At 42.0% G+C, this 27,043-nt stretch overlaps 1 protein-coding gene across 9 annotated transcripts in view; it reads left to right on the forward strand.

Moving 5' to 3' along the window:
- agrn (agrin) overlaps nucleotides 1-27,043 on the forward strand; it is a 391,168-nt gene that overhangs the window by 87,339 nt on the left and 276,786 nt on the right. For 7 of the 9 annotated variants that reach the window (XM_054746151.2, XM_054746154.2, XM_054746157.2 and 4 more), the window contains exon 3: nucleotides 14,788-14,808. The exons of the other annotated variants lie outside the window; for them this stretch is intronic. In XM_054746151.2, the coding sequence (XP_054602126.2) occupies nucleotides 14,788-14,808 (21 nt within the window). The remainder of the gene's footprint in view (nucleotides 1-14,787; nucleotides 14,809-27,043) is intronic. 9 annotated transcript variants of the gene reach the window in all.

Here is a 27,043-nt window from a genome sequence, read left to right on the forward strand (position 1 = left end):
CATGTTTTCTCTTTTGCATTTATTTATTTTATTTTGGGGATTAAAGGTTCTATTATAGTTTAAGGTAATAATAATGCAAAATTTTGTAACATCAATATTATATTATAAGAAACAAAATGTTTTTAGTGAAACGTTTCCGTATTTATTAGAATTTTTTTAGTTCAGTAGTTTTTTACTCCGGTTATGTTCAAATATGCTCTAATGACTTACAGCAGGCACGTCCGTTGTGCAACCCCAGTTGCATCTCCAGAATGATGAATTCTGGCTCTAATGGGCCATTCCCATCTGTACCGGGTCGGCCCGGGCCGGGTAGCCCCAGTCGGCCCCAGCCTGGCCCGGTTGATTCCACACATCCTTGCCTTAAGCCCATGTGGGCTGATTCTACCCACCAATCAGAGGCTTGCTCTAATGGAAGGTGTGCATTTGCTGTCAGCAGTGGGTGTGTTGGCCCTGGTCGGCCTGAAGCAGACCCCCTCGAGAAGAGGGCTGAGAATGAGCCTTGGTTGGCCCGGAAAAATACCAGGCCACCCAGATATGTAAACAACCTACGCTACCCGGCCCGGGCCGACCCGGTACAGATGGGAATGGCCCATTATAGACATATTTTGAGGAGTACAAATGAAAAACATCACAATAAAATGCATTTTTCAAACAAGACAAATCATGTCTTTGTGGTACACGAGGATGATGAACTTGACAATTTTGAAACTCATCCTGCAAATTTTAGACGCCCCTGAGAAAAGTGGATGACCTACCAGTTAAAAGGTGAAAAGAGTTTTTGGGGGGAGTTTTTCTCTCGTCTTTTCTTTTCTCAGCAGAAGAGTTTGTTGAAAGCCAGCTCCACCAGTATGAGACCAGTTGTTAGGGTTAGTTTGTGCAAAGGCAAATGCTGGAGGCTCCGGTCATCTAGATGCTGCACAGTTTGATGAGAGTCAGTCATTCCGGTTAGAATGTCAGGAATGTGGGGGCTCTTATAGCCTCACACCTCCCATTACTATAATCAGCTTCTGGCTTGCATAGGACGACCGCTGCCTTGCGTTCCTCCCATATTGCAGCAGACAGTTGTGGTGCAGAGCGGGAGCACCCTGCCCGAGTCGAGGATGTCACAACGCTCCCTTCCCAACAGGGAGTCAGATTCATGTCATCTTCTTGGTGACTTGGAGGAAGAGATTAGCCTTGGAGGTGACTCTTGTCTTCATTGTTTCTGAAAATCTGTGGAGATTCTGAAACCTCAAAATCAAGCTAAACTCCACCTCCTGTTGCAGCATCTATTTAGTTTCGGTTCAGCTGATCCTGGCTGTATATCTTAACGTCTGCTTTGGGGTATTTAATCTCCTCCCTCGCAACAAATTAATCAAGGCAGGCCCACATAGGAACCGCTGATTTGCGCAGCGTGAAATTACACCATTGTGAAGAGATTCTGCCTGAGTGAAAGGAGGCCTTTGCATTTCTGTCTTCTATATATTAAATCACATGGCCTCTGTTCTGCATATGTAAATGACTCATTAGAAAGTTGAAGTGCTTATCACTCTGAGATAAACTCAACTTCAATCATTCCTTACGCTAATAAACTTGTATACATTAAATCAACACTAAATACATTTTCTGCTCTTCCTCCTACTTGTTGAAAGTGAAACTACAACTGTGGTAAACAACCCTGCAGCAGCCTGCTATAGCTAACGCTCATGAGCTAATGCTAATACGAGCCAACTGATACTAAAATAAACCAGAAAGTAAAATAGTCCACATTGTTGGCCAAAAACAATATTATCACTCACAAGTCCAGTAGCAACAAAGCCAGGTCACCATCAGTCTGTGATTTCATAGCCTCCTTCAGTTCCCTCAGATGCGTTTAGGCTGTGCTGATGTTCGCTCTGGTTTTATTGTCTCTTCAAAGACATTACTCTCTTACTTTCACTTCCAGGCTCCACCATAATGCTAACAAAAGAAGCAAAATTATTTTTCCTTTTGCTTTTTATTGACGGCGAGCAAACTGAAAAAGCTAACTGCTAGCTTTTATATTAGCTATCGGCAGAGTAAACAGCTGTTGCCGTAAAGCAGGTAGAGACCCCAATAGTGTTCCTACCCAAACCACAAAACTGCTGCAGAGTACGGATGTGTATTGGTGAAATTATGGCGATATGATGCGTATCACGATACAGGGAGACGATACAATATATCACAATATATTGCGATACATTCAGTCAGATGATATTAGTGATTTTTTAGATTGAATTTATTGTAGGAAAATTCAATAAACAGTCCAAGCTGATACTTAACATGTTTAACATGAGGTACCTGAACCTTAATAGAGAGATTTACATTTCATTGGTGGAAACAAAACCCATTGCACACTGCTGCTAACTAGCGGTCGGCGTTTGAATTGCGCAAAAAAGAAAAGAAAATATTCAAATGTTTGCATGTAAAATCTTCCAAAAAATAGAAAAATGTATTTTGAATATTGATATAATATTACATGGAAGAAAAACACGATATATTGCGATATTGATTTTTTCGATACACAGCTTTTGAATATCTATAAATTAACGCTGGGGAAAATATCACAATATATTGCCATATCGATATTTTCTGCAGAGTGCTGTACAATGTGAAGTTGCACAAGAATCACTGAAACCAGTTTTAAAGCAGTAGTATAGAATACTAAAAACTCTTTAGTGTTGCTTTAACCTTTGCTAATATATTTAAATAAGTAAGCACAACAAACTGTCTGGCGGGCTGAAATGCAAACACTCCCTCAGCATGACCTCATCAGCTCAACTCAGCTGAGTTGGATCCTCCACATGAGCTGTGCTCATTCTCCACTCGACCAGTTTGCTTATGAAAGTCCACCCATCTCGTGTAAGTTAGAGCTCCGTGAATGACGTGTTGCAAGAGGTAAACAAGCACCAAAAGGAAACCTTCCCTCTTGCTTTTCCTTTTTCTTCCCCCTCCGGCCCATTTCTCAGCCTCTATTTATTCAGATTGTTGAGAAAAGGAGGAGACGGTGAAAGGGTTGTATACACCTCACAGCTGGAAACCCCCAGAACCTTTTACAGCCCACAGAGTCCAGCGTGTGAGAAAAAGCTCGAGTCAGTCTTAATCCACCCTCCCCTTTCCCATCTCTGGGCCTGGCTCAAGGGTGACCAAAGGCAACCCAGATTCTCATGCATCACCGACTGGATCTCCACTATACCTGTTTAAAATCTCAAGATGCCCGTGATCAATTTGTTATAAAATTCTTCAGATTTAATCATAAATCTGTTTGAATGCTGCATGGGAAGCAGATTTCATTAATGCAGCACCAGGCTGTGTTACTGACATAAAACGTTCTGGGTGTAAAACAGAGGGAGGTACATAAAAGTGAACAACAGAGGAAGAAAGGAGGAGGGAGAGATGACATTTTTGTTCCTGTGTGTAAAGTTCTTCCTTTTTTAGGGTGGGGCCATATTTTGAGAGGGACAGCATCCTTGGAGGGGACGATGCTTTTTTATTCAGTCAGCAAACATCAGAGTTTACTTCTCTTTATTATGTAAGAAAGATGTGTATGATCACTTATGGAATAGGGCTGCAACAAACGATTATTTGGATAATCGATTAATCGGATGGGGTCTCGACACGATTAATCGATTAATCGGATTACATGGGGAAATTTTTAAAAACTGCTAGGGAAACGTTATTTCTCTCCTTCCTTCACTTTATTTAACACAACATTATTAGAAAACAGTTCAATAGCAGAAAAACAACATGCCATCACCTAAATTGTCTTATAAGGTGTATAGACAGAGACCCTAAGCTATATCTATCTGTGACCTAAAATGCTTGGTCCAAGTTAAACAGCTTAAGGGCAATTCTCATCTGTTTTGTTTGATCTCATCTGTTGACATTTATTTTAAATGTAATTAAACATAGGCTGTGTATTAATCAAAATTGATCACTATTTCCAAAAATGACTGAAAAAATACCAAATAAAACAAAAGTAAATGAATGCCATCCTCCTTGCGATGATGCCCTGGGCAACTGCCATAAAGTCACATCAAGAAATGCTGCTGATCATTCCAATGATCCCAAATAGACTCACATTAGGCCACATGAAAGCAACTGAACCCAAAAATATATTAACCAGTATATAACTGCACTCTCACACAACACGCCTGCAGCAACAGTTAGGACTCCTCCCTCCCTTTTAAAAGCGTTTTTGCTTCTGAGGACATTGTGGTTGTAAAACCACATGCTAGTAGTCTGGCCCCGGTGTGATCAACCAGTTTCTGCGGGAATGTGACGGCAGAACCAGGGCCAGATTAACACTTTGTTGTACCCTGGGCAACAATATTCAAGGGCTCCATCATCACGACCCAAGGATCACCATAATGTGGTCACATACAGAATATTTTACTGTAATATGCAGTAAATATACTCAATACTTGAATGCCTGACAACACGTAACCCGCCCAGAGTAACCTTTGACCCACCTCGTGTGGACTGACCAATGAGGAGAGGGTCTTAACTTGAGGCCCTCTCTTCATTGGTCAGTCTGCATGAGACTGACTCTCAACTGACGTTCAGTCGTAGGCAGCGAAGCGTCTCTGTGCAGTGCAAAAGCCCGGGTGGACAGTTTGTTTAATGTAGGGTGACCATATTTCCATTTCCAAACAAGAGGACAGGGGATCTGTGCCTATGACGTCACACTATGGCAACGCCACACAAACCATGTTGGGACCCATTTTTTGTAAGAACTAAATTAATATCAGATTCTGCCAATTAAAGGGCTCCAAAACAATTCATATGTAAATATTTTGCATATTTAATGCAAAATCTAATTTTTCTGCTTTAGTGCTGCAACAAGGTTTTATTAATAATACATTATTATACCTTTTGTTTTACTACAGCATCGGTAAGCTTCCTGTGCACAGATTATTAAGGATGCTTGTTTCAGCTGTGAGATTAGACAATAGGATCAATGAAAAAATAAGTTGTCACAAACTCCATGGAAACTTTCAGAGAATCCACAAATAGTGGCTTTCAAATGGTTTTGTTACTTTTTGCAAGTTTATAAAAGAAGCAGATGAGACAGCATGTCTGATAATTTAGTTTTTCATCTGATAATATTAGAACATGTCAGTAATGTCTGAGGGGATTTTATAAACACCATATAACTAACACTACTGGAGAGGGCATGAATTACACAGAGGCTTCTGGGGAGCCCAGTTATTGGGGGGGGGGGGGGGGGGGCATTTTGCCTTGGCCCCCAAAATGTCTTGAAACGGCCCTGGGTGTGTGACTGAGTTTTGAAGGTGATCTGAATTGTATCAGATGTATAAATATGACATGTGTATAACTTATTGTTTTTTACTGGTAAAAACGTGTCGTGGTGATAACTCTACCTACATTTTACTTTTCAACACTTTGTTTTGTTTTCTTGTTTTTATTGAACTATTTTCCTGTCCTGTCTGTCTCTCATCTTCCTGCATCTCCTCTTAATTCTCCAGAAAATCTGTTGCCTGGATTCTTACCTTTTCACCTCATCAGTTACTTTTGAGCAGATCAAAGGGATCTCCTGACCGCAAAGCGCAGAGCGCGTTTTCGATGCTGCGTGAGGTGACATCACCACAGCACAGGTGATGAGCTCCGCAGTAGCGAGCTTCAGGCACAAATAAGACAGAAAATAGAGAACATGTGCGGACATGAACGATCGTGTGCTAATTATAGTTTTTTGGTTGCGCCACTTTGAGAATGGACCGTGCGCTGGAAGCAGCTGCCTGGATCGCTGTGCAACAATGCGGAACCGGTTCGCAGCAGCGCAAGTCTGCAGGCTCTCCCTCGCGCTGATCTGCCGCTACCGGCTCTCCCTCACGCTGATCTGCCGGCTCTCCCTTGTGCTGATCTGCCGGCTCTCCCTCGCGCTGATCTGCGGCTCTCCCTCGCGCTGATCTGCCGGCTCTCCCTCGCGCTGATCTGCGGCTCTCCCTCGCGCTGATCTGCCGGCTCTCCCTCGCGCTGATCTGCGGCTCTCCCTCGCGCTGATCTGACTTGCTCTGGTCTGCGCGCAACGGCGGGCGGGAAGGGGGGGCGCTTTTGGAAGAGTTGTGCGACACAACGAATCGATGACGCAATTCGTTGCCAACGCTTTTAGTAATCGATTTTCATCGAATTTATCGATTCGTTGTTGCAGCCCTATTATGGAAACACGTTTCCTTCCTTCGTTGAATTTTATTATATAACAAACACACCTGTTTGCAAGTGCATAAATAAAATTGTCCTCACTTTTCTAAAAGGTTATAAATTCTTGGGGAATGCTTAAATATTCATACTCAATAAATATCAACCTACATTTGAATATTAAACAACCAACAGAAAAATATGTGCAATATATGCAATAAAATATGTCTTTCAGTAAACAAAAACAAAGATGAGCAGTCAGAGAAAAATAAGAACCACTGAAAAGGCAATGAAGACACTTTAAAATACAAAATACAGACTAGATGTTGAGAAAGAATACTGTAGGAAAGGTCAAACGTCAAAGAATTTTCCTTTAAAGAGGACAGATCATGCAAAACTCATCTTTTGCATCTTTTTGTGCTGCCATGTTGGTCTCTACTGCCTCTACAAAGGCCTGAAACAGGCCAATATGCTGGTGAAGGTTCTCAGTCATCCTGGTCATGGTAATCCTAAAGGAGTTCAGATGAAGGAAACTGGACTTCACCAGTTGCCTTCATCTGATCTCCTTTTGGACCGAAACGAGTCAGTTTGGTATTCAGGAAAAATGGGTCTAGAATCAGCCATTTCAAAATGTCCCCGTTTGTGATGTCACAAATAGGAAAAGTAGGGTAAAACCACTTCTCATATGCCAGAGTGCTGCTGTAGTGGAGGCTATATTATGGATAATGGAGCTTCTCAGCGTATAGCAGCCTGAGCAGGGGTTGGGTGGGCGTGGCCAGTAACAGCTTGTTTTCATAAAGTGACAGAGCCAAGAAATGACTCATTCTGGAAGGTACTGAAAATGTCAAGAATAAAACTGCTGTTTAATATGAAAGGGAATTTAGTTAAATAAAACATGAACTTTTTTTTAATGGACCACAGAACTATTATAATTTTTAGAAAGTCACAATGTATCCTTTCACTTTTGGAATAGAGTTTTTGCTTTTAAGGACCAATCGTGCTGCTTTTGTCTGGCCCAAAAAGAAATCCAATCTAAAGCCCGTAGAGTTCATTTTCAGTGTTTGATGGACGGAGAGCTGCTTTCCGTCCCTACAGGTGATCAGGAGCATGTTTTAACTCAGGAGTACCCCTTGAAGGACTTACTTGTTCGTCCTTTTATCAAAACTTATTTTGAGCCTGAGAGGGTTAACATCTGTTTTAGTTTAGTTAGGTTTTGTTGTACAAGGACAGCACAAAAGACAATGTTACATATAAGAGCAATGCAGTTGCTGCTTTGTACAGAGGTTTTCTAGCCAGAGGCTAATTAGCAAAAACTTTGGTTGGACTTTAAGAGACAGTCAGATAACAGCAGTTATAACATTTATCACCACACATACCCATGTGCACACACACACACACACACACACACACACACACACACACACACACACACACACACACACACACACTCTTAATGTAAATAAACTAGTTTAGCTGAAAAGTAACATCAGTGTTCACAAGTTTGTTTTTGTTTCAGCTATTTTTTTTCACCCGACAACTAAAAGTTGTAAAATTTGTGACGTTTTATTGCTGATGGTAGATTGTTCCAGAGCTGATGTTCTCTAAACGAGGATGAGGATTGACCAAATGATGTTATTTATTTCTGTGGGTTTGCAGTCTCCGTTGGCTACTCCTCAGGCCGTAGCTCCTTCAGAAACATACCTGCACACCGCCAGCATTTAGCCGTGATTTCTACTCTGCTGCTTCCCCCTCAGACCACACACTGAGTTATTATTTACTAGAGTCGCAGACATTTTAATATTTCTGAAATTTCTAAATGTGATTAAAACTTGATTAAAAACTAAAAGCCTTCCCCTCAAATAACCACTTTCCTGTCAGTTTTGAGACATAGAATAATTAAAAAATCATTCACAACCTGAATGCAGCAGCATGCTTTACAAATAAACATGATGAGCAGGAGTGAGTTGTAAAGGAGCTCGGAGGTGGAGAGGTTGGAGAGAAGACGTGGTCTTGGTGCATTTGGTTGGTGGAGCTCGCTGTTCCTGATGAGTCTGAATCCTGCAGGTTGGATGAAGCCAGGCCATTAGGAGCCTTGCAGACATGCAACTGCAAGATCGTTTTATCAGTTGGGTGCTGGAAGAAGCCAGCGGCGTGAAGCCACCCTTGGTGGTATCTGCTCCCGTTTCCTTCTTCCTGTTAGGAGGCAAGCAGCAGCTCTCTGTTCCACCGCTGGGACGGATCCTGGTTGAATATAGATGATGGGTAGAAAAGCTAGGGATTCACTTAACACAGAAATGTCAGTAATAAGGGATAAACCAACAACAGGTGCAAGGACGGCACACTCTTAATATATCCCAGAATAAGCATTAATTTAGCTCCATTCACCTGCTGATGGAGATGAATTAGGGCTGTTGAGTAAATACCAGCATGAATTATATTACAACAAGCTGAGCTTCTCACATGACAAAGTGGTTCAAATGTCACGTTTAATAAACTTTTAATCAGTGAAGCACTAGTTTTACAAAAAACCAACACGTTAGATAAAAAACAAAATCAGCTGCGCAACAGATTTACTCTGTCATGCAGATTAGGTCGTAGGACATTAAAACATATCTGCTGCCTGCAAACTGGTTAAAATGTTTGAATTGACACATTTTTTGATAAAAGTCTAATTACTGCACATAAACTGCTTCTCTGCTGTTTTTGGTGCTAAAGTATCTGGAAATCTATGCAGTGATGTCACAAAAGTGTGCAGGAATCACAATTGAAAGCTGAATGTGATTTAAAACATGCAAAGGTTAAGTTGAGACACACATTTAGGTTAAAGTAGATTTTATCAGAATTAAATGTGGATTTACATTAGAAGAACGACCGTTGCTTGTTGTTGTTGTTGTTGTTGTTGTATGGGTGAGAATTTAAATCTAAAGTGAGATTGGTTGGATTTAACGGACAAGTCAAAGGGTGATTTCAGACTGAGATAATCCATGGGACTTGGGGTGATTGCATTGGGTGATCAGAAAATGGTTTTGACCAAACCACCTGGTCATCACCCTGCAGTTACAACAGCTGCGTATTTGTGATGCTGTTGCTGTAAATGACCACAAAGGCAAAAATGATAGAGAAGAAGAAAATCCGGCTTACTGGACTGAAAATGGAAATCCATCCCCTCAGTCCTTAGACCAGAAAGCAACAAGAGCCTGGATCTCCTCACTACTTTGCCCACCCATGGTGTGATGTCCACCCATGAGCAAACCAAAGACAGCACACTTGACATCCTGTCTTTGCTGGAAAGTTCGTCTGGCTTCCACATTTATGAGCGAACTGCACCAGAAGCCAGGTGTGAGAGAACCGAGACACAAGTTGCAGAGATGTCACACCTGCCCAAATGATCATCCAGGGCAGAGGTACCCTGGTCCCCTAGATCAGTGGTTCCCAACTGTGGGTCACCCACAACTAGGCAGGAGGTCTGGAGATGATTTACACAAATCAAAATAAAATTGAATTTTTTTTTTAAAGCTGCTGAAGCTATATTTCTAGAATAATTGTTGCTAAACTCATCCAAGTTGGCTATGTGACTGCTATCATCATTCAGCTTTTAAGCATTTTTGTATTCTAAAATCAGATATTTGACGTTGCGTGTCTTGATATTTGCTATTTTGTGGGTGTAAAGCTGAAAGGTTTGGGAACCACTGGCATTAGCTGCTTCTCCTCTCCCTAACCCTAGCACACCCGATTCTGAATCACCTGTTGAACATCAACCTCTGCAGAAGCCTGTGGATCACTCGCTGATTAAAATCAGGTGTGTTGGAGCAGAGAAACCTCTAAAACAAGCTGGGTAGGGGTTGAGACTTCACACCGCTGAGGAAAAGAAGTCTGTTTCTGGGCAGGTATGAAAGATGTTGGCACCAACTATCCTTTATTTATTGAGTTATTTGTGTTAGTGCATCCATGTGTGTGTTCAGGAAGTCCTGTGACCTGCCACGTCCCTCTACCTCCCCCCTCAGAACCAACACACCACCAAATGAATCCCCCTCTCTCTCCCCCTTAATCACATTAGCCTAAGTGATATGGGAACGCCAGGCCAGACACACACTCCCCCCACCTTCCACTTCTCTCTCCCTTTCTCTCCGTCTTTCAGCCACTCCTCCTGAGCGTTTAGTTGTCTTAAGCTTCATCTTTGGATAATAGACTGTTTGGTCTTCCAAAGACTCCAGTGTGGAATAATGAGGATCAGGACGAGAGTTGTGAAAGCAGGATAAGAGAAACGCAAGCGGCTGGAACAGAGTAGGAGAGCTGACACTAAGCTAATACCCCCCCCCCCCCCCCCCCCAGGACAAAACCCATCCATACAGCTGTTTAGTCAGAGTGAGAGGTTATGGCGCAAAATGGCTGAAGGATTTTCCTGTTTTTAGTTGTTGACTGTTATTTAGGTGGTGGTTGAACAAGCTTGGTGGTCCGGTTGGTGGTTCAGGAACTTTTACTTCCCTTATCTGAGATGTGTGGGGGATCTGGGATAAGACCTCCTGAGAAATCACCACCGTGTCTGTTTCTGAGGCCATATTTTTGACTGACAGGGTTTTGACTTTACTTCTCCTGCATTAATCAGCCCTTCCTGTCATGTTCTGCGTCCTGCGTCCCCCTCAGGTGCCTCCTTGTGTTCCCCAGCCCACTCCAGGTATTCCCCCAGGTTCCCCCTTTGTGATTTCAGATTTAGTTATCCCATCCTTGTTAATGTTTTTCTTCTGATGTCTAGTTTTCAGGTTTATTAGTTCACCTATCTTTAGTTCTCTGTAGATTGATTTTACCTAGGCAGTTTCCCCACTCAGTCAATTAATCTCACCTGGTCTCACTCCCCACACACCTGTCACCTGTTTCCCTGATTGTTTCCCTCCGTGTTCCCTCTGTGTATATAAACCCTGTCTGTGTCTCAATGTGTTGTCGGTTCATTTTTCTTGTGTCAGCATTGCTTTGTCCTCTACAGACCTATAGATCCTGGCTCATGAGTGAGCTTTTGATTTTGTCTTAGAGTCCTGCAGTTTTGTTTTTCCTAATAAAATGATTTTATTTTTTACAACCTCTCCTACCTTCAGTTGTGTAGTGTTCTGCATTTTGGGTCCAATCCTCCGGCGCTCGCAGCGTGACACTTCCTGCATCAATGCTCCCTGGTTTCTCAAACTCAAATGTTCAGATGAGATGAACTATTCCACTTCTTTATTTTCGTCGTACAACAACAAAACTAATGTTGCACTCATCTTTGCTTTTTGCTTTGCTGTTTGCTGCAAATTCAATTCAATTCAAAGATACTTTATTAATCCCAGAGGGAAATTAGAGTTTCAGTACACACAATTCTGAGATCCGACATGCATACGTAGGCATAGACACATGACAAGAATTGGTGACTGTGGTCATTCGCAACCCGAGTCGTGCTTCCTTAATAGAGGTGAGAGGGGGTGGGGGGGAGATTCGTTTCAGTCTCACAGGCTCAACGGCACCAGTTTCAGATAAGAACTTGCTTTGGGGCCAGACAGAGATAATTTCCTCTCTGTCTTACAGTTTGTTGGTCCTCAACCTCTCTGAATCCCAATAATGGACATTAAACTATCCCAATCCGTGCTTATTCATCCACTCGCTCCTTGATCGCATCCATCTTTTGTGCCAAAGCATGAATCTCAGCCAGAGTTCCAAGTTTACGACTCATCTTGACAATTGTATGAGTTTGTGCATTAACAGCGCGGCGTAATCCATCCCTGAGCTCCGGGAGTGAGCCAATATTCCTCGACAGCTCGTTAATTTTCCGGTAAGCCAGGTAACCTCCCAGGCCAAAAAGCAGGAAACCTGACACCAACACCACGAATATCCAGACGTCTTCAGAATCATCTACAGACAGTTGAGAGAGGCAGATCAGGCTCCACTGTTTCCAGGAGTCCATGATATATCCAGCTGGCTCTGTCCCAGAGGGACAACCGGGAGCCCCTTCTCCTGTTCTCATCGTTGAAAAATTTTTGTCAATCGCACTGAGAGACCAGCTGACCAGATCCATTTTTAATAATTTCCAGTTTCCAGAAAAAATGCAGAAAGCGCCGTACACCCAAAGACAGACAAAGAGCCTTGGGATGAGCAGGGAGGGAGAGGAGGAAAAACGCGTCAGTACTCTCCAAGAGCCGGAAGAAGAAAGAGTATATATTAACTAATAAGTATGAATTTCATTTCACTGTAATAACAAATGACCTTATTTAGTGTATGTTAATAGTTTCATGTTCTTTTTGTATCTGGATGCTGGAAAAGCCAAAAATGTGCATCAACAGAGGTTAAGATGGCAAAGGCATTTTAAGAAATAGCCAATAGTGAAGATTTATTAATATCAGCAACTGAAAACTAAAGCGTTACGTCGCCGACAGGTGTTGTTAAAATGTGAAGGAGGGGGCAACATAAGAAATGCAACAGTGGAGTTAAAATGGGTTTAATTGTTGTAAAAGGTTCAAACAGATGGCGAGCATTATAAAGATAATGCAAAACAAACAAAAACTCTCTTAAAGGTTAACATTACACCAATTACCAACTATAAAAACACCCGGTTACAACTTATTAAAAGTTTCACCAAAACAGAAGGTGTTTCAAAATACACAAAGTTGATAAAAGTTCTAAAACAATCTATTGACATAAAACACCTGGTAAAAACTTATTGTAAAAGATTTCCAAACAGAAGGTGTTTAAAACCGGAGTCAAAAAGATCGCATCAAACCAAGTTAACCTTTACAAACGAAGATCCATTTGGATCTCTCAGAGTTAAACTATTAAAGTTAAAACTCATCAAAACGAAGGGGTTTAAAACCAAAACGAGGCCTGGAGGGCAGCAGAACCCCTGCGCTGCTGCTTCCCAGACTGCTGAAGGCACAGCCTTTTTATCCAGGTGTTGGTCATCAGCAGGATTCAGATCAGCTGTGCTCCTCAGCAGCCTGGAAGAGAGGAGGAGGAGGAGGAGGGGTGGTGTCAGGCTGATCCCCGGGGCTGGGTGATCCTGGCTCCTGAATCTCACTGGCCAGGCTGGTAGCCGTAACATATAGGTTATAAATTGTAAGTCGCTTTGGATAAAAGCGTCTCCTAAATGAATAAACATAAACATAAAGTATTTATAGAGAAATGAAGTGGCAAGAGGACTCGGGTTGATGTAGTGGTCCGTTAGCGGGTCGCTCTGCTGTACGTGTGATTTAGGCCCGTTTCCACTACCAGAACTCCTGAGTCATTTTACCAAACCTTCCTGTTATGCAAGTGTCTCCATTTCACTGCGCCGGCTCAAAAGGACCATTTCCAGGTCATTCCAGGGACCAGACAAGTACCTGTATTAGGGTGTGTACTTACAAAAGGCCAGATTGAGACGCTGGGCGATACTTTTGGTCAACTCATGCTGATTGGTTGGAACTCAGCAAATGTCTCCCCCCAAAAAATAAAAATAAAAGCTCAATTGTTTAAAAAGGCATACGACTGGAGTACTTGTTAGTGAAGCTAAAAAATGCAACAGATATTCCTCCACAACATCGTAATTCACAATGCTTTGTGGTTTTCGTAAAGAACCGCACTTCCTCTGGCCATTGAACGCAGAATTTCCCGTAACAAAGCCGCTGTCCTCGTCCCTCAGATGGATTACATTACGGGGTATTTTGACAGAATTAAACTTTAATTGTTATTATTGATAACAATCAGTGATGTAACGTCCTAAAAGGGCTGATTTAGAGTCACAACGGCCAAGAGGGCTGAGCCATCGTATTTTCCCTGTCACCACCCCCCACTTCCCAGAAATTTCCCAGAACTCCTAAAGTGGAAACACGTCAATTATCAGCATTCCTAAAGGTTATTTAGTGTAATAAAACTGAAACGTGTTCATTAAATCATGTTTTTAACCTTTATGGAGGCAGAATTTTTAGACAATAATTACAGTTTGAGTATTTTACCAGAAGTGAAACTAATATTTACAACAGATGACACCATTTCAGGTGTTCTGCATCAGGAATGTCTTGTAAAATGATGGTTTGCTTCCTTTACATCTTACCCGACGCTCGATCTTGATGCTCTAACGCCTGAAACTGCATCAGAATGTACTTCTTGACTTTGTGTTGGTGCAAATATCATACTTTGACTTGCATGCAGAATGTCTACCTGGTTAATCATCAGCAGAGGTAACACTGGTCTTTGTGCTTTTGTGGGTAAATATTTGCTTGTTGCGGCCCACCCTTTATGGAGAAATCTCTCCGAATCCTTGTAGGCACGTCTCGGGATCCATCTGCATCAGTGTGTCGACAGACCTGAGTTCCCTTTGTAATGTGAATCTGTTGGTGTGAGGTTGCTGCTGCTATACCAGAGTGCTGATGCAATCAAATGGAACCTTTCCATAGGGACCGAGTTTTATTCCCACCAGGGAATTGTGTTTCTCCTTCCCCTACAGCATCTTATATAGAGGACGATGCATCTGCGTCATGTCACTGATCCATCACTGGTCCATGCGTGTCCTTCAGTTCAGCCACATTTCAGAGAAGATGTATATGTTTTGATCTTTTTGTGTTCTCCTCCTCTGTAATAATAATAGTCACTAACAGCTCTTTCTTTCTTCCTTTTCCTTCTTTCTGCCCGCTGAAGCTCACAAATCTCTAGTCGCAGGTAAGAAATGAATTTTACTGAACAGCTTTCTTCTAAACCTTATTCCATTTTCCTAACATTTAGCTTCTGGTTTAATAACTGATGTGGTTCGGTTAAAGTTACAGTTTAAAACTGTATTGATGTGTATCGAAAAACAGGAAAAATGTATATATTGCTTGATATGTTGATATATATGCGTATATATATATCTGAGGATGCCCTTTTTATGAGCGATATTCCTAACGCCCATGAATTTGTCTCGCCGATGGGACATTTCAAACTTCTACGTCAAATCAACATCTTTTTTACAACACTTGTCACAATGCTGGGAATCTCGTGCTTCCAATGATATATGGCAACCAGTGATTTAACCATAACTGTAGACACAATAAATGCTTTTGTCAAACCATTCAGAAAAAAATAATATTGTCTAATTCGCCATTTTAAGCCTTGCATGATTGAGAGAACACAGCCATCCCCAGCAGTAATGGGCTTTATCCATCCAGAGGTTAAATAATCCTGCAGATGCATCTCTCCCAATCCCCATTAGCATCCAAATGTTAACGTCAAGCTTTTGATTGGCATCTGCTGCAGAAGTGGAATGCAGCCCTTTCCGTCTCACCTGTGCATTCCTGCTCTTGCAGGTGAACACTTCTGTGTTGCATTGAACGGCTGTGCGGTGTGCAGCTCTGTGTGTGTGTGCTGCTGCTTCTTGGAGAAAGAGTTGAAAGAATGTGGTTTTTCATTGATAAGTAGTCGGTGCAACACCACAGGGGTGTGTGATGTTTTGACCAATTTGGAATATTGTTTCTTTTTTTGTGAATGTTGCAGAATTTTGTTCAAATGAGACACGACTAAAAAATAAAAGGGATGTATGGTTTTTACTTTATTTTTAAAATACATTTTTTGGTCATATGAGGATACCTCTGTTATTAAAAAAAAGAAAAAACTCATGAAAACCGGCTGAATTTAGTATTTTAAATCTTCTGTTTACCTTCACCTCCATTAGTGTTTTCCATTTGAAAGGGTCGCACACATTTACTGACATTTATTTCACATGAAAACAGCTTGAAAAATGGCCGAATGCATTTTTTGTCTTAAAGAAAATAAAAAAACTTTATTAATGTGTTTGTTAAGCATTCAACCATGGCATCGCTGCGTATTTCATCGACCTTGTATGATACCTTTGACGTTTACGAGAGTACGTGCAGAAGGTCAAGAGCAGAGCGAAGGTCAAAGGTTATGCATGGTGGGGCAATGCATTTCTGGTGTGTGCAACAGTCTGTGACCTGCTTAGCGCCGCTTTCCTCAGGGATCTCATTAACGGCTGGTTAAGCTAGCCGCAAGAAAACCGCTGCAAGCAAGTAGCAGCAAGAAAAGACGGAGAGGAGGTTTAAAGTTTCTTTATTCCACCAAATATAGTTTTTAATCACATGTATCACCTTATGCTTTCACTGAGTTTTTTTCATTTAATGACCCTGAAAAAGAATCAGAAGGTACTAAATATTCTTTAAAACTGTTGCAGTCGACTATCTTCGTCAGATTTTCCTGCTCACTCCATTGATAACAACAGATAAATCCCACTTCCTGCTATGAGCTGGGTGGGATTAATCTATTTTTTGTTCTTTTTAAAGCAACACTTCATTAACACATGTAATAGCTGAGAAGTTATCTTGCAGAATCCAGTCTTCTCCTGTTGTTCCGATTGTCCGCTCCGGTGATCCCTTTTTCACTCCTGAGCCAGAACTCCATTATCAGCCCTTTAATGTGACTTTCAAATGCAAAAGGAGGCAATTATCTGCTGTCTGGCTTGGTAGGCCAGGGGTGTGTGTGTGTGTGTGTGTGTGTGTGTGTGTGTGTGTGTGTGTGTGTGTGTGTGTGTGTGTGTGTGCTGTCAGTCATCCTAAACGAGGAGTCGCATAACCGATAATTTTCTGTTTGATTCTTTCACCTTTTTCCACGTCGCTTTTATCCGCTGGACGCCAGGCTGACTTCTGGCGCGCGAGGCAGACATCTTTTGACCACAATTAGTTCAGCTTTGCTGATTGTCCATCTATTCACCTCCTGTGAGTCACAGATGTCTCATTTTCTCCTCCCACTGTAAACAAAAATGACCCTAAATGATGAAATAAACAAAATAAGTCTTGTTTTGAATTGGAGTTCAGTTTAAGTCATTTAAATCTTTTACAGCAACTCATTTATTTAAAAATAAAAAGGAATTTGGACAAAAATATTGAGTTTGCTTGAAAAAACAGAGCTCTACATTTATAGAAGTTAGAAAATAATTTTAAACTAAATATATCTTATTTCTACTGATTAAAATGAAGGCAGCAGATTACAACAAATATTTTAACTGCATCTAACAATGGATGAAACTGTTTTAAATTTATAAATGTTTGACAATTACTCATCTAATTCTACACATAGATGAAAAATGTATAAAAAGTGATGCATTATAGTCAAATTGTGCAGGCAAACTGAAGGTAGCTGAAGACGGATGGAGGGATTCCTCCTCCTTCTATAATATCGTTTAACTTACAATTATAAATCAAATAGCCCCTTCTATAAAAAGTAAAGTGTTTGATCTGACGACCACAAACCTTTAAGTCGGGTATTTATGGTATTTTTTGGGCAGATTCACCACCTGAGGACATTAAAGACTTTCTGTAATTTGAAATATAATAAAAGATCTTAATTTAATTCAAATTTCTGTCCTTTTATTCATCTTGGCAGTTCTTTGAAGTTCATTCCATCTTTTTCAAACAGGCCAAATGTGTCCTCATGGACTATTTATCATTTTCCATGAGGACAGAGTGCGTCCCCCAGCGCCGCTCCGGGACTGACTTTAAATCCGTGTTACTCGGATCCGTCTGTCAGGAGAAAACGCTCCCTTAACTCAGGGCCACCCTGACCTTCTGTATCTATTTGATACGAAGGTAATGAACCAAAACGCTCGCAGCATGGAGCATCTGGAGGACGACACGATTGAGTCTTGTTTCTGAGCTTTGAAATTCCCAGAAGAATTGAGAATCTTTGGCAGGAAGGACAAACTGCTTCTGTGAGGAGGGCAGCCACCTTCATCCAAACCAGGAAAAAAAAAACGCTCTGCGTGCACGGATTTAAAAGTCAACAACACCATTTTCATCAAAGTTGTTTCTTTTTGAGAGTTCAGCTGTTTGGCGCCAGTTCTCTTGAGCTCATTAAAACGAGACTTGCTGGTGGTTCGCGGTCCAGTTTATTTGTTTTGTAAAAATCATGTTTTCACTGAAAATACAGCCACTGTTTTGAAAACTCTTGGTGGGACGTCAAATTAGCCAAGATGTTCAGGATTTCTTGGATCACATCAAACTGCAGCATATTTCCAAGTCTCCGTCATGCTTCTGCTGTCGCTTGTTTTGGCTTTTAATAAACTTTTGTTCATTCTTAGCTTCTTTTTTCTTTGTTTACATCATCATGATTCCTGCGGTTCTTTCTTCCCACTTTAACTCTTGTTAATATAAAGTTTATTTAGTTAGGACCCATTTCGTGGTCTCCGGGCCTCGCAGCTTCACATGTCAGTTCTTGCTCTCTGGTATGCGCGAACATTTATTTCCCAAAGAGAGCACGACAGTTTATTTCCACAGGTGCTGAGCGTTTAAGAGTGCGTACATCCTGGTGTTTATTTACAGGAGAAAGTATGGAGTGGATGATGTCAGCGGCGTGTGTTTGGTGTCGTGGAGCTTGTAGGAGAACTTGGATACTTATAAAATCCAGCGGGATACCAGAGTTTGGGCAGCTTTGTTCGTCTTTATGATTTTTCTGTATAAATTGTTGGTCGTTACGATAAAAAGTTCAGTTAAATGCATCAAATAGGAGACACACACTAGGAATGTGTATTGGTGAAATTATGGTGACACGATACGTATCACGATACAGGGGAGATGGTGCAATATATCACGATATATTGCGATACATTAATTCAAACGATGATAGTGATTTTTTTAGACTGAATTAATTATAGGAAAATTAAATAAACCATCCAAACTGATACGTAACATGTTAAACATGAGGTATCTGGAGGGATTTACATTTCAGTGGTGGAAACAAAACCCATTGCACACTGCTTCCAACTAACGGTCGATGTTTGAATTGCACCAAAAGAAAAGAAAATACACAAATATTTGCATGTAAATTCTTCCAAAAATTTAATACACAGCTTTTGAATATCAATATCATGTTGCAGGAAAAATATCACGATAAATTGCGATATCGATATTTTCCGTACACAGCTTTTGAATATAATATATAATATCGCTGGGAAAAATATTGCGATATATTGCTGTACCGATATTTTCTTACATCCCTAACACACACAGTGAGAGGTGGGCCGTGAAACAACGTTTCTAGGATTTACAGAAAGTGTGCAATAACCATTTCAGCTAAATTAGGCAGGTGTAAACGTTTGGGCTCTGAAATTGGTTTGGTAAGCTCAGTGACCCTTGACCCCCATACAGGGGTGAATCCAGTAATGAGAGAGTATTTACGGGGGCCAATTGTAAGTTTCTGTCCTCTTTGAATATTCTCTGAAGAGCATCCTGAGGGTCTCGAAACATCCCTCACATGACCTGAAAGTGAAAATCGTTCACCATCATGGTTTAGGGGAAGGATGCAGACAGCCGTCTCAGCATTTTCAGCTGTCTGTCTCCACAGATAACACATGTACTATGTTTTAGAGTTGCTAATGGCAACGGTTAGCTTTTCCTAACCATGATTAGCTCTGCTCTCTCCTGGTGGTCAGAAGCCCAGGTGGGCGGAGCTTTCAATGCTAATTTTTCCTGTGACGTAGAAGAGACTGGCTTTTTCTGACCCGTCTGTTTACTTTCAGCGGCTGATGCAGGCTATGAGGGTTGGAGGATAGGATCATTGCTAGGAATGCACATGATCTTTACTCAGAAAGAACAATTATTAGACGATTTCAACATGAATAAGACTAGGGATGTCCAGATACAGCTTCTTCACTTCCGATACGATACCGATAATGCAGCCTTCAGTATAGACCGATACCGATATCAGTCTGATACGATATCAGCAGAAATCATACATACTTTTACCTGTTTCGTAGTGTGGAAAGTACGAAAGGCTTGATTAAGTGATATTACTCAGTTGGACAACAACAGCCAGTAACCTGAGAAGAACCTTAACGGAGTGCTCGTATCGGAGATTTTTGATGCAGTCCGATATAATCCGATACAGTGTTTTTGGGCTGATATCAAATTACTCTCGATATCGATATGGAACGGGACATTCCTAAACGAGACCTTTAACAACATTAAAGTGACTTCACCGGCAAAGAAATGAACCCCTTTCCTGCTTGTTTCTGTTCAGTATGAAAATGTCTAGATACTCTGTGAATGTATTAAAAAGGTATTTAAGGTGAGAAAAGCAGCTCAGACTCATACGGCTGTGTTGGCTGAATGACTTCTGGTCAGCGCTGGTTTGCGTTGACATGTGTGTTAGATTGTTGTAACCCAGAGGCACGTTTCTTTAGTTTCACATTCTGGCAGCTTAACTCTCAGCCAGCGTTGTGTTCTTTCACACAAACAAGAAGGTCTCTGCCTTTTAACTGACTTTACCGGAACACGACCAGCGGCCACTGAACCGAGCCGAGACTTGTTCGATTTTTTTTCCTCCTGCAGGCTTGAACTTTGCTCAGCCTCGACCTTTCCAGCAAAAGTCACACAAACGTTCCTTCCAACACGCTGAAGGGATGTCTGACACAAGCTCTTTTCTTCTTACTTCTTACTCGTGCATCTGCACTGATTAAGATTTTGTTTAACTCCAGTAATTCATTTTATTTATTGAACTATGACTCAATGCAGTCATCGTATCAGTATCAGCAACTTATGTAGCAGGTTTCTTTTGTATCTGTTGCCCAAAGGAAGTGAGAGTGATGAAAACTGTTCTGATAGAACGTCCAAACAGGAACAGCGCTTTGCTTCTGCTGCCATCTAAAGGCTGCCAGCGGCTCACTACAAAGCTGCTGCTTCCTCACCTGTTCACATCCCAGGTGCAGCATCCAGAGCAGAGCAGGGGGAGCAGAAAGGCAGCATCCAAGCTGCATGTAGAGTGGAGGGAGTAGTGAGATAAATAGATTAGATCCATTTATATTTGGTAAACAAAAGCTCCAATTAGTCTGGTTTCCATAGATGGAGTTTATTAAAGCTTATTTAGCTGTTTTTTTGATGAATGACTCATGAAGAAGGAGAGAGGAACAATGTTTGGCTGAGAAAACCATTCTGCTTTCTGATGTCAGCAACTTAATTTTGCTTTTTTTTTCTTTGCACAATTTCTGTTGCTGGAATGAAGAAAAGCTAATCTCTAATCCCAGAGAAACCATTTGGATTAGACCTTTTATTAAATTTAATATCTGCAATATTACTCTTAATTTAGCCCAAATGAAAAACTGGTGGGAGTTCATCCAGTGGAGTCTCGCCCTGAACAAGCTTCTGTTGATCTGCCATGTTGAGTGCAAACACTAGGGGGCAGAAATGCTCCGACACTGACTTCAGGAAGAAAGTTTTTTCAGCTCACCACCTTCTCAATTCAGGGGTCACGAGAGTTCAGACCTGAACTCAGGCCTCCAGCGGTCTCCTCCTCCTTCCTCATCTCTGGGGTCACACTCATCATCACTTCCGATTATCGACACACACACAGAGCATTTTCATTCAAATTCTTTTTCTTCCATGAAGAAGCACCGCATGTCCAACAAAGCGTGCTGTCATGGAGGCATTGTGAGTTAATGAGGTCTGTTTATTGTTTTGCGTGTTAATTTTTATTGCACATTTGCTGTTTGGTGTAAAACACAGCAGAGAGTGAGAGGAAAGAGGAAAACGAGCGGGTTTGAGATGAAACATTGTCGTCAGCAGCAAGGTGAATGTCCAAAAGAAGAACACCAAGAGGGGAACAGAGGGCGGTGGTTCATGCATGTTCATTTTTAATTTATCAGCTAAGCTGCTGTTGCATCCCTTCTCGTCTCGTCTGGGCTGCTGGGGGACGAAGCCGCCAGAGCGAAGTCTGCTGTAAATCCACGGCTCACTGGAGGGGTTATTCTGTTACTAAGAGAAAAATGTTTATTGTTGCCCAGCCGGTCATGTGGGCGGTGTTAGAATATCTAGGTTAGGGTAATATAATCTTGTTCACTCATGATCGCTCTTACTGTATGCAGACGGCTGCAGAGGATGGATAAGGGCGAGGGTGCATGCACGCACGTGCCCAGGGGCATGCTAAGTGGCTAAATGCAGAGATTGAGTGGGGGTTGGTGGGAAGTGTGTGTATGTGTGTGTGTGTGTGTGTGTGTGTGTGTGTGTGTGTGTGTGTGTGTGTGTGTGTTGCCTCCCCACACCCTATTCTGTTCATCCAAAGATTAGGAGACTAGCTCTTTAGTTCCTGATGCACACCCTAACCCTTCACCTCCTATACCGCAGCGGGGGGTTAGGGCGTACGTTTTAGGGTCACATGAGGCAAAATAAGGAAGTGGATATAGATTATAATCAGGGTTGGAAAATGTTGTTCAGATATCAACTAAAATTGGCTCTTTAAGGCTAATACAGTGTGCCAGATTACACCGCTGGATTTGGCAAGCTTGTAAGAGCACGCAAGGGCCAAACAAAGTGGTCAGTGAACCGAAACCTTCCAGCCCTCCATGCCTCCACAGTAAGGTTCTCTTAGCACATCTTGGAATGTGAGCTAAAACCAAAAATATGTATTTAAAGGGACGATGCAATTAGGGCTGGGTGATATGGCCTCAAATCTATATTGCGATACAATCTGAAACACGTGCGGTAACGATATATATTGCGATATATTTTTTCCTCTGTTTATAGATGTCAAAATGACATGCTTTTAAATATCCTCATGTGGCAAATATATGCCACATGAGGCATATAGGCCGCCTCCTCCGCCCACTCCATGCTTTCTGTCACTGCCATTCTGTTGTCCCAATGTCAGCAGGGTGCACATCATAGTGACGTCATGTGTTATCGCGGTATTGCGATATAGCCAAAAACTCTATCATTACCCAGTTTTATATTGTTTCTACCTTATATCCTTTATATTGCCCACCCTTATGTGCAATGCAAAATCCACTTTTAGGCTTTTTATATCAATTCACTTCAGTTTAGTGATTTAGCGCCAAATCACAAGTTTTCTCAAGGTACTTTAACAAGTAAACACTCCAATTGAACCTACTTATCAGTTCAAAACCTGGCAGATTACATCGAGTCACTGACTCGTGTCAGTGTCTTTACAGCAACCCCGATACTCAGCAAGCATGTAGCAACAGTGGAGAGGAAAACTCCCCATTAACAGGAGGAAACAACCCGGCTCAGAATGAGCACCCATCCGCCGCGACTCACTGGAGGTTTGAGAAGACAGCATGTGCACACACACACACACACACACACACACACACACACACACACACACACACACACACACACACACACACACACACACACACACACATTTCCTTATCAAAAACACCCCCAAAGCAGTTTTTGGCTTCATGCATGAACTCTCCAATCGCTGAGTGGGCCAGCTTGCTGGCCACGCCACCATGAAATGTTCTGGTGCTCCTGATGGCCAGTTCGCCACTGGCATGTGTTACCAAATCCACTCTCTTCATCTTTGTTGCCCATGATGTTGCGTTACGTCATGAAATGGATGGAACGCTCACAGGTGGAGGCAGGATATAATCAAATCCAAGCATCAAGGTTGATAAAATATCTAAAGAAAATAACATATTTAGAACAAATGATGTCTCCATTGTGCCAATGGTAATGTTTTAGTCACATAAGGACTTATCCTTTCTGTGAAAGGGTTAAAATAGCATGAAGCAGTATCACAGACAAGACGTTGTTCCTTTGAGAGAACGCTGCTCTCTTCAGGGCAACATTTTTACTGTGCTGCAAGATTATCATCAGAAAAGGTCAAAACCATCCTGATTGAGACTTTCACCGTAGCGTATCACCATTGTGACCTTGAACGTCTGGCAGCCTGTTCAGATTCTTCCTTTCATTGAGCAATAACCCAGATTGATACAGTGCTCCCCACCTCCTTTACACATGTACCCATCTGCCGTCTGACCCACCATAGCTCCACTTCTCTGTCCTCAATCATCCATCCATCCATCCATGCCCAGTATTTCTCCTTAGGCAGTGACCCAGGGGGGGCTTTTGCACAAATCCAGGCCACACTCCATGCAAAAGACCCAGTTTTGTCTGTATCTGTTTGCTGGAGGCCTTCTTGAACCAATAAACTTTCCACAAACACCATTCCTACATTAAAACATGCTTCACTGCCTTGTGCACAAAGAAAATACGTTTTTTTCTTCTTTTTGACATCTAAACAACAAGTTACAATGCATGTTTAAAGCCTCACCAAAAGAAAGCTGTTCAGAGTAACAGATTGTGTGTATGCCTAAGTATGCCATGCCTTTAATCAGCCCACAGAGAGTGCTTTTCTTTTCTATTTCAGTCCCAATTACCATCCGTGACAGTGATGGATTTTGATTTTGACACATTGGCTTTCATGCCGTTCTTGTCGCCCTGTGCTGTAACACGAGGAGGCTTGTTTGTGGCAGAGCTTGGGAAAATAACTGCACAACATATGGGGCTTTATGACAGAACTGTGAGCAACCAAAACACTTTCTTTTTAATGGAAAGCATGCCCTGTAAAGTGATGTGGGGGGAGATGTGGGATCTAAAACCAATTAGGAGCCAACCTTACTACATATCCTCAAGATGTGAGTAAATAATGTGTCCAGATTGGCTGAAATCATCCTTTAAGCCTAGACGTCTAGACCAACCGTAGCATTAGCGAAAGATTTTGCTCTGCAGGTTGGTGTAGCCACGCTCCATCACAGCCTCAGCAGATCTACCATTAGCTCAAACCATTTTAGGTCCAGCCAATCTCAACATTCTGGTTGTAGAGAAGCATTGGCTGGGCTTAGCATGGCATAAAAAAACTACAAAGATGGCATCGGCTCAGGAACAACACTTGTTTGAAACGGCTTTGGTATCAACGATTTGGACTTTAACATTTTTCTTTTAGACATGAGTGGTTCTTAAAGCTACAATCCGGAGTTTCCCCCCTTTCGCTAATTGCATCATTTGTTAGAAGTCTGTAAAAGTCTTATCCTGTGCTGTGATATAGGCGTAAAGTCTTTTTTCTTTTTACTAAGCCCATCCTCCGTCCCGTAGAGTGCCATGCTAATGCCATTTAGCGTTAGCCAATTGCGTTCGGCATCCACTAACGTACAAAAGTCAATCATAAAGCGTGCGTTTGAGGACGTACCTAGACAGATGAAGAGTAGGCGGGCTTTCTCGTGGACAAGTCTTTAAAATAAAATATGAATAAACAACACATCATGAGAATAATAATTGTAAAACAAATAGTTTTAGCAATGATGGCCAGCTAGAGGCGTTGCTTTTGACCGTGATGAAACGGCCTAAGGAGCTGTAGATTTGTCAGCTTCTACATTCCAGATTGTAGCTCTAAGTATTTTATTTAGAAAACGGATGCATTTGATTCTTCTTCGATACAATATGGTGGACTGCCATGTTGACTGATTTGTGTAGCGATGAATACGTCACGTTATTCATTACTCTGACTGGTCCTAGCGTTGTCCAATTGCGTGCAAAGACCATTTTAAAGACAACTGTAGATTCCGCCCCACCACCAAGGTTTTTAGATGAGTACTGGCCAGTCACCCAGGAGGGGCTCAGAGTAGATTCGCTGCTCCTCCACATCGAGAGGAGCCAGTTGAGGTGGCTCGGGCATCTGGTCAGGATGCCTTCTGGATGCCTCCCTGGTGAGGTTTTCCGGCCGTGTCCAACCAGGAGGAGGCCTAAAGGTAGACCCAGGACACGTTGGAGGGTCTATGTCTCTCACCTAGCCAGGGAACGCCTTGGGATTCCCCCGGAGGAGCTGGCCCATGTGGCTGGGAAGAGGGTAGTCTGGGCCTCTCGCCTTAGGCTACTGCCCTCACGACCCGAATCCTGATAAGCAGAAGAAAATGGACGGATGGACGGATGGATGGACAGGCGGGCGGGCGGTGTCTTCACATATAGGAAGGTTTACTGGGCTAATGTCCTTTGGGTTTAGCTGTTAAAGAAAACTGACCATTAAGATTTAAAGAAAAGTCCTTAGTTGGTTCTGTGGAGTTATTTGAATCATTAAAAGTCTAACTTCCTCAAGTGCATCCTCCTGTTATCATTGAAATGAAGCTATAATCCATTGTGAAATAAATGGAATAAATTGGTTTAAGGATTTTTTTTTTAGCAATTTACCTTATTTATGAGGTGGTTGTGCACTTTGGTGTGCCCCACTTCTCATTTCCAAAAATATTATGGGTCCCTATTTGATAAGATAAACAGGCCATTATGGGACTTCTTTGCTAAACCTTGGCAACTAAATTGATTTTTCCCCTCCCTTTCCTATCACGTAACACTAATCCATGTTCTCATTTCTTAATGTAAGGCAAGTAACATGGCAACATTGTTATCTGATTCTTCCAATTTTGATGTGTACTGAAGGCTAAGTAATTACGTATGCTGAAGACAGATCTACTTCTGCTTTTCTACTGAGTGTCTCAGAAACATAATTTGGCCCCATAACAGCGTTTATGATGCAACTTTAGTAAATGGGAGCGCTGGAAAGAAGCATGGGAATCTATTAAGGAGCTATGGGTGAAGAAGGTGGAAGCTGCAGCTGGGAAACGATGGGGAGGCCGGTATAAGGGGACACGCCACAGAGGTAGATTGGCCTAATTGGCACTTTTGGCCATCTTGTCACATAGTTGCTTAATTGGCATGCTGAGATCGGAGCGAGCATGCGCAGCGGCTCAGACATGACTGGCTTATGCCTGAAAATGTGGAGGATTTGTATGTTTGTGTATGAGCGGTAGCTGGAAGTATCAGAGTGCATTTCTCCGAGAACCAGACGAAACCAGAGAGACGGAGTGTCAGCTCATCAGCATGAAGCATTAAACATTTACGCTGACCTACAAATGCTCACAGCCCCTCCCTCAGTTGCCTCCATCACTTCCCGTCCCTCATCTTTATATTATCTGCTCTGGAGTACCAGTCCCCCGTCTCCACACATACACACACCCCAGCACATCAGCTCTGTTTTTCTTGGTTGATAATGAGGAGCTGGCAGAAGGAAACTAGAGAAACTCAGAGTTTGGATGGGGAATGAGGGCTTTGTGATGATGTTG

This window comes from Nothobranchius furzeri, chromosome 15 (assembly GCF_043380555.1).
Source record: "Nothobranchius furzeri strain GRZ-AD chromosome 15, NfurGRZ-RIMD1, whole genome shotgun sequence".
NCBI lineage: Eukaryota > Metazoa > Chordata > Actinopteri > Cyprinodontiformes > Nothobranchiidae > Nothobranchius > Nothobranchius furzeri.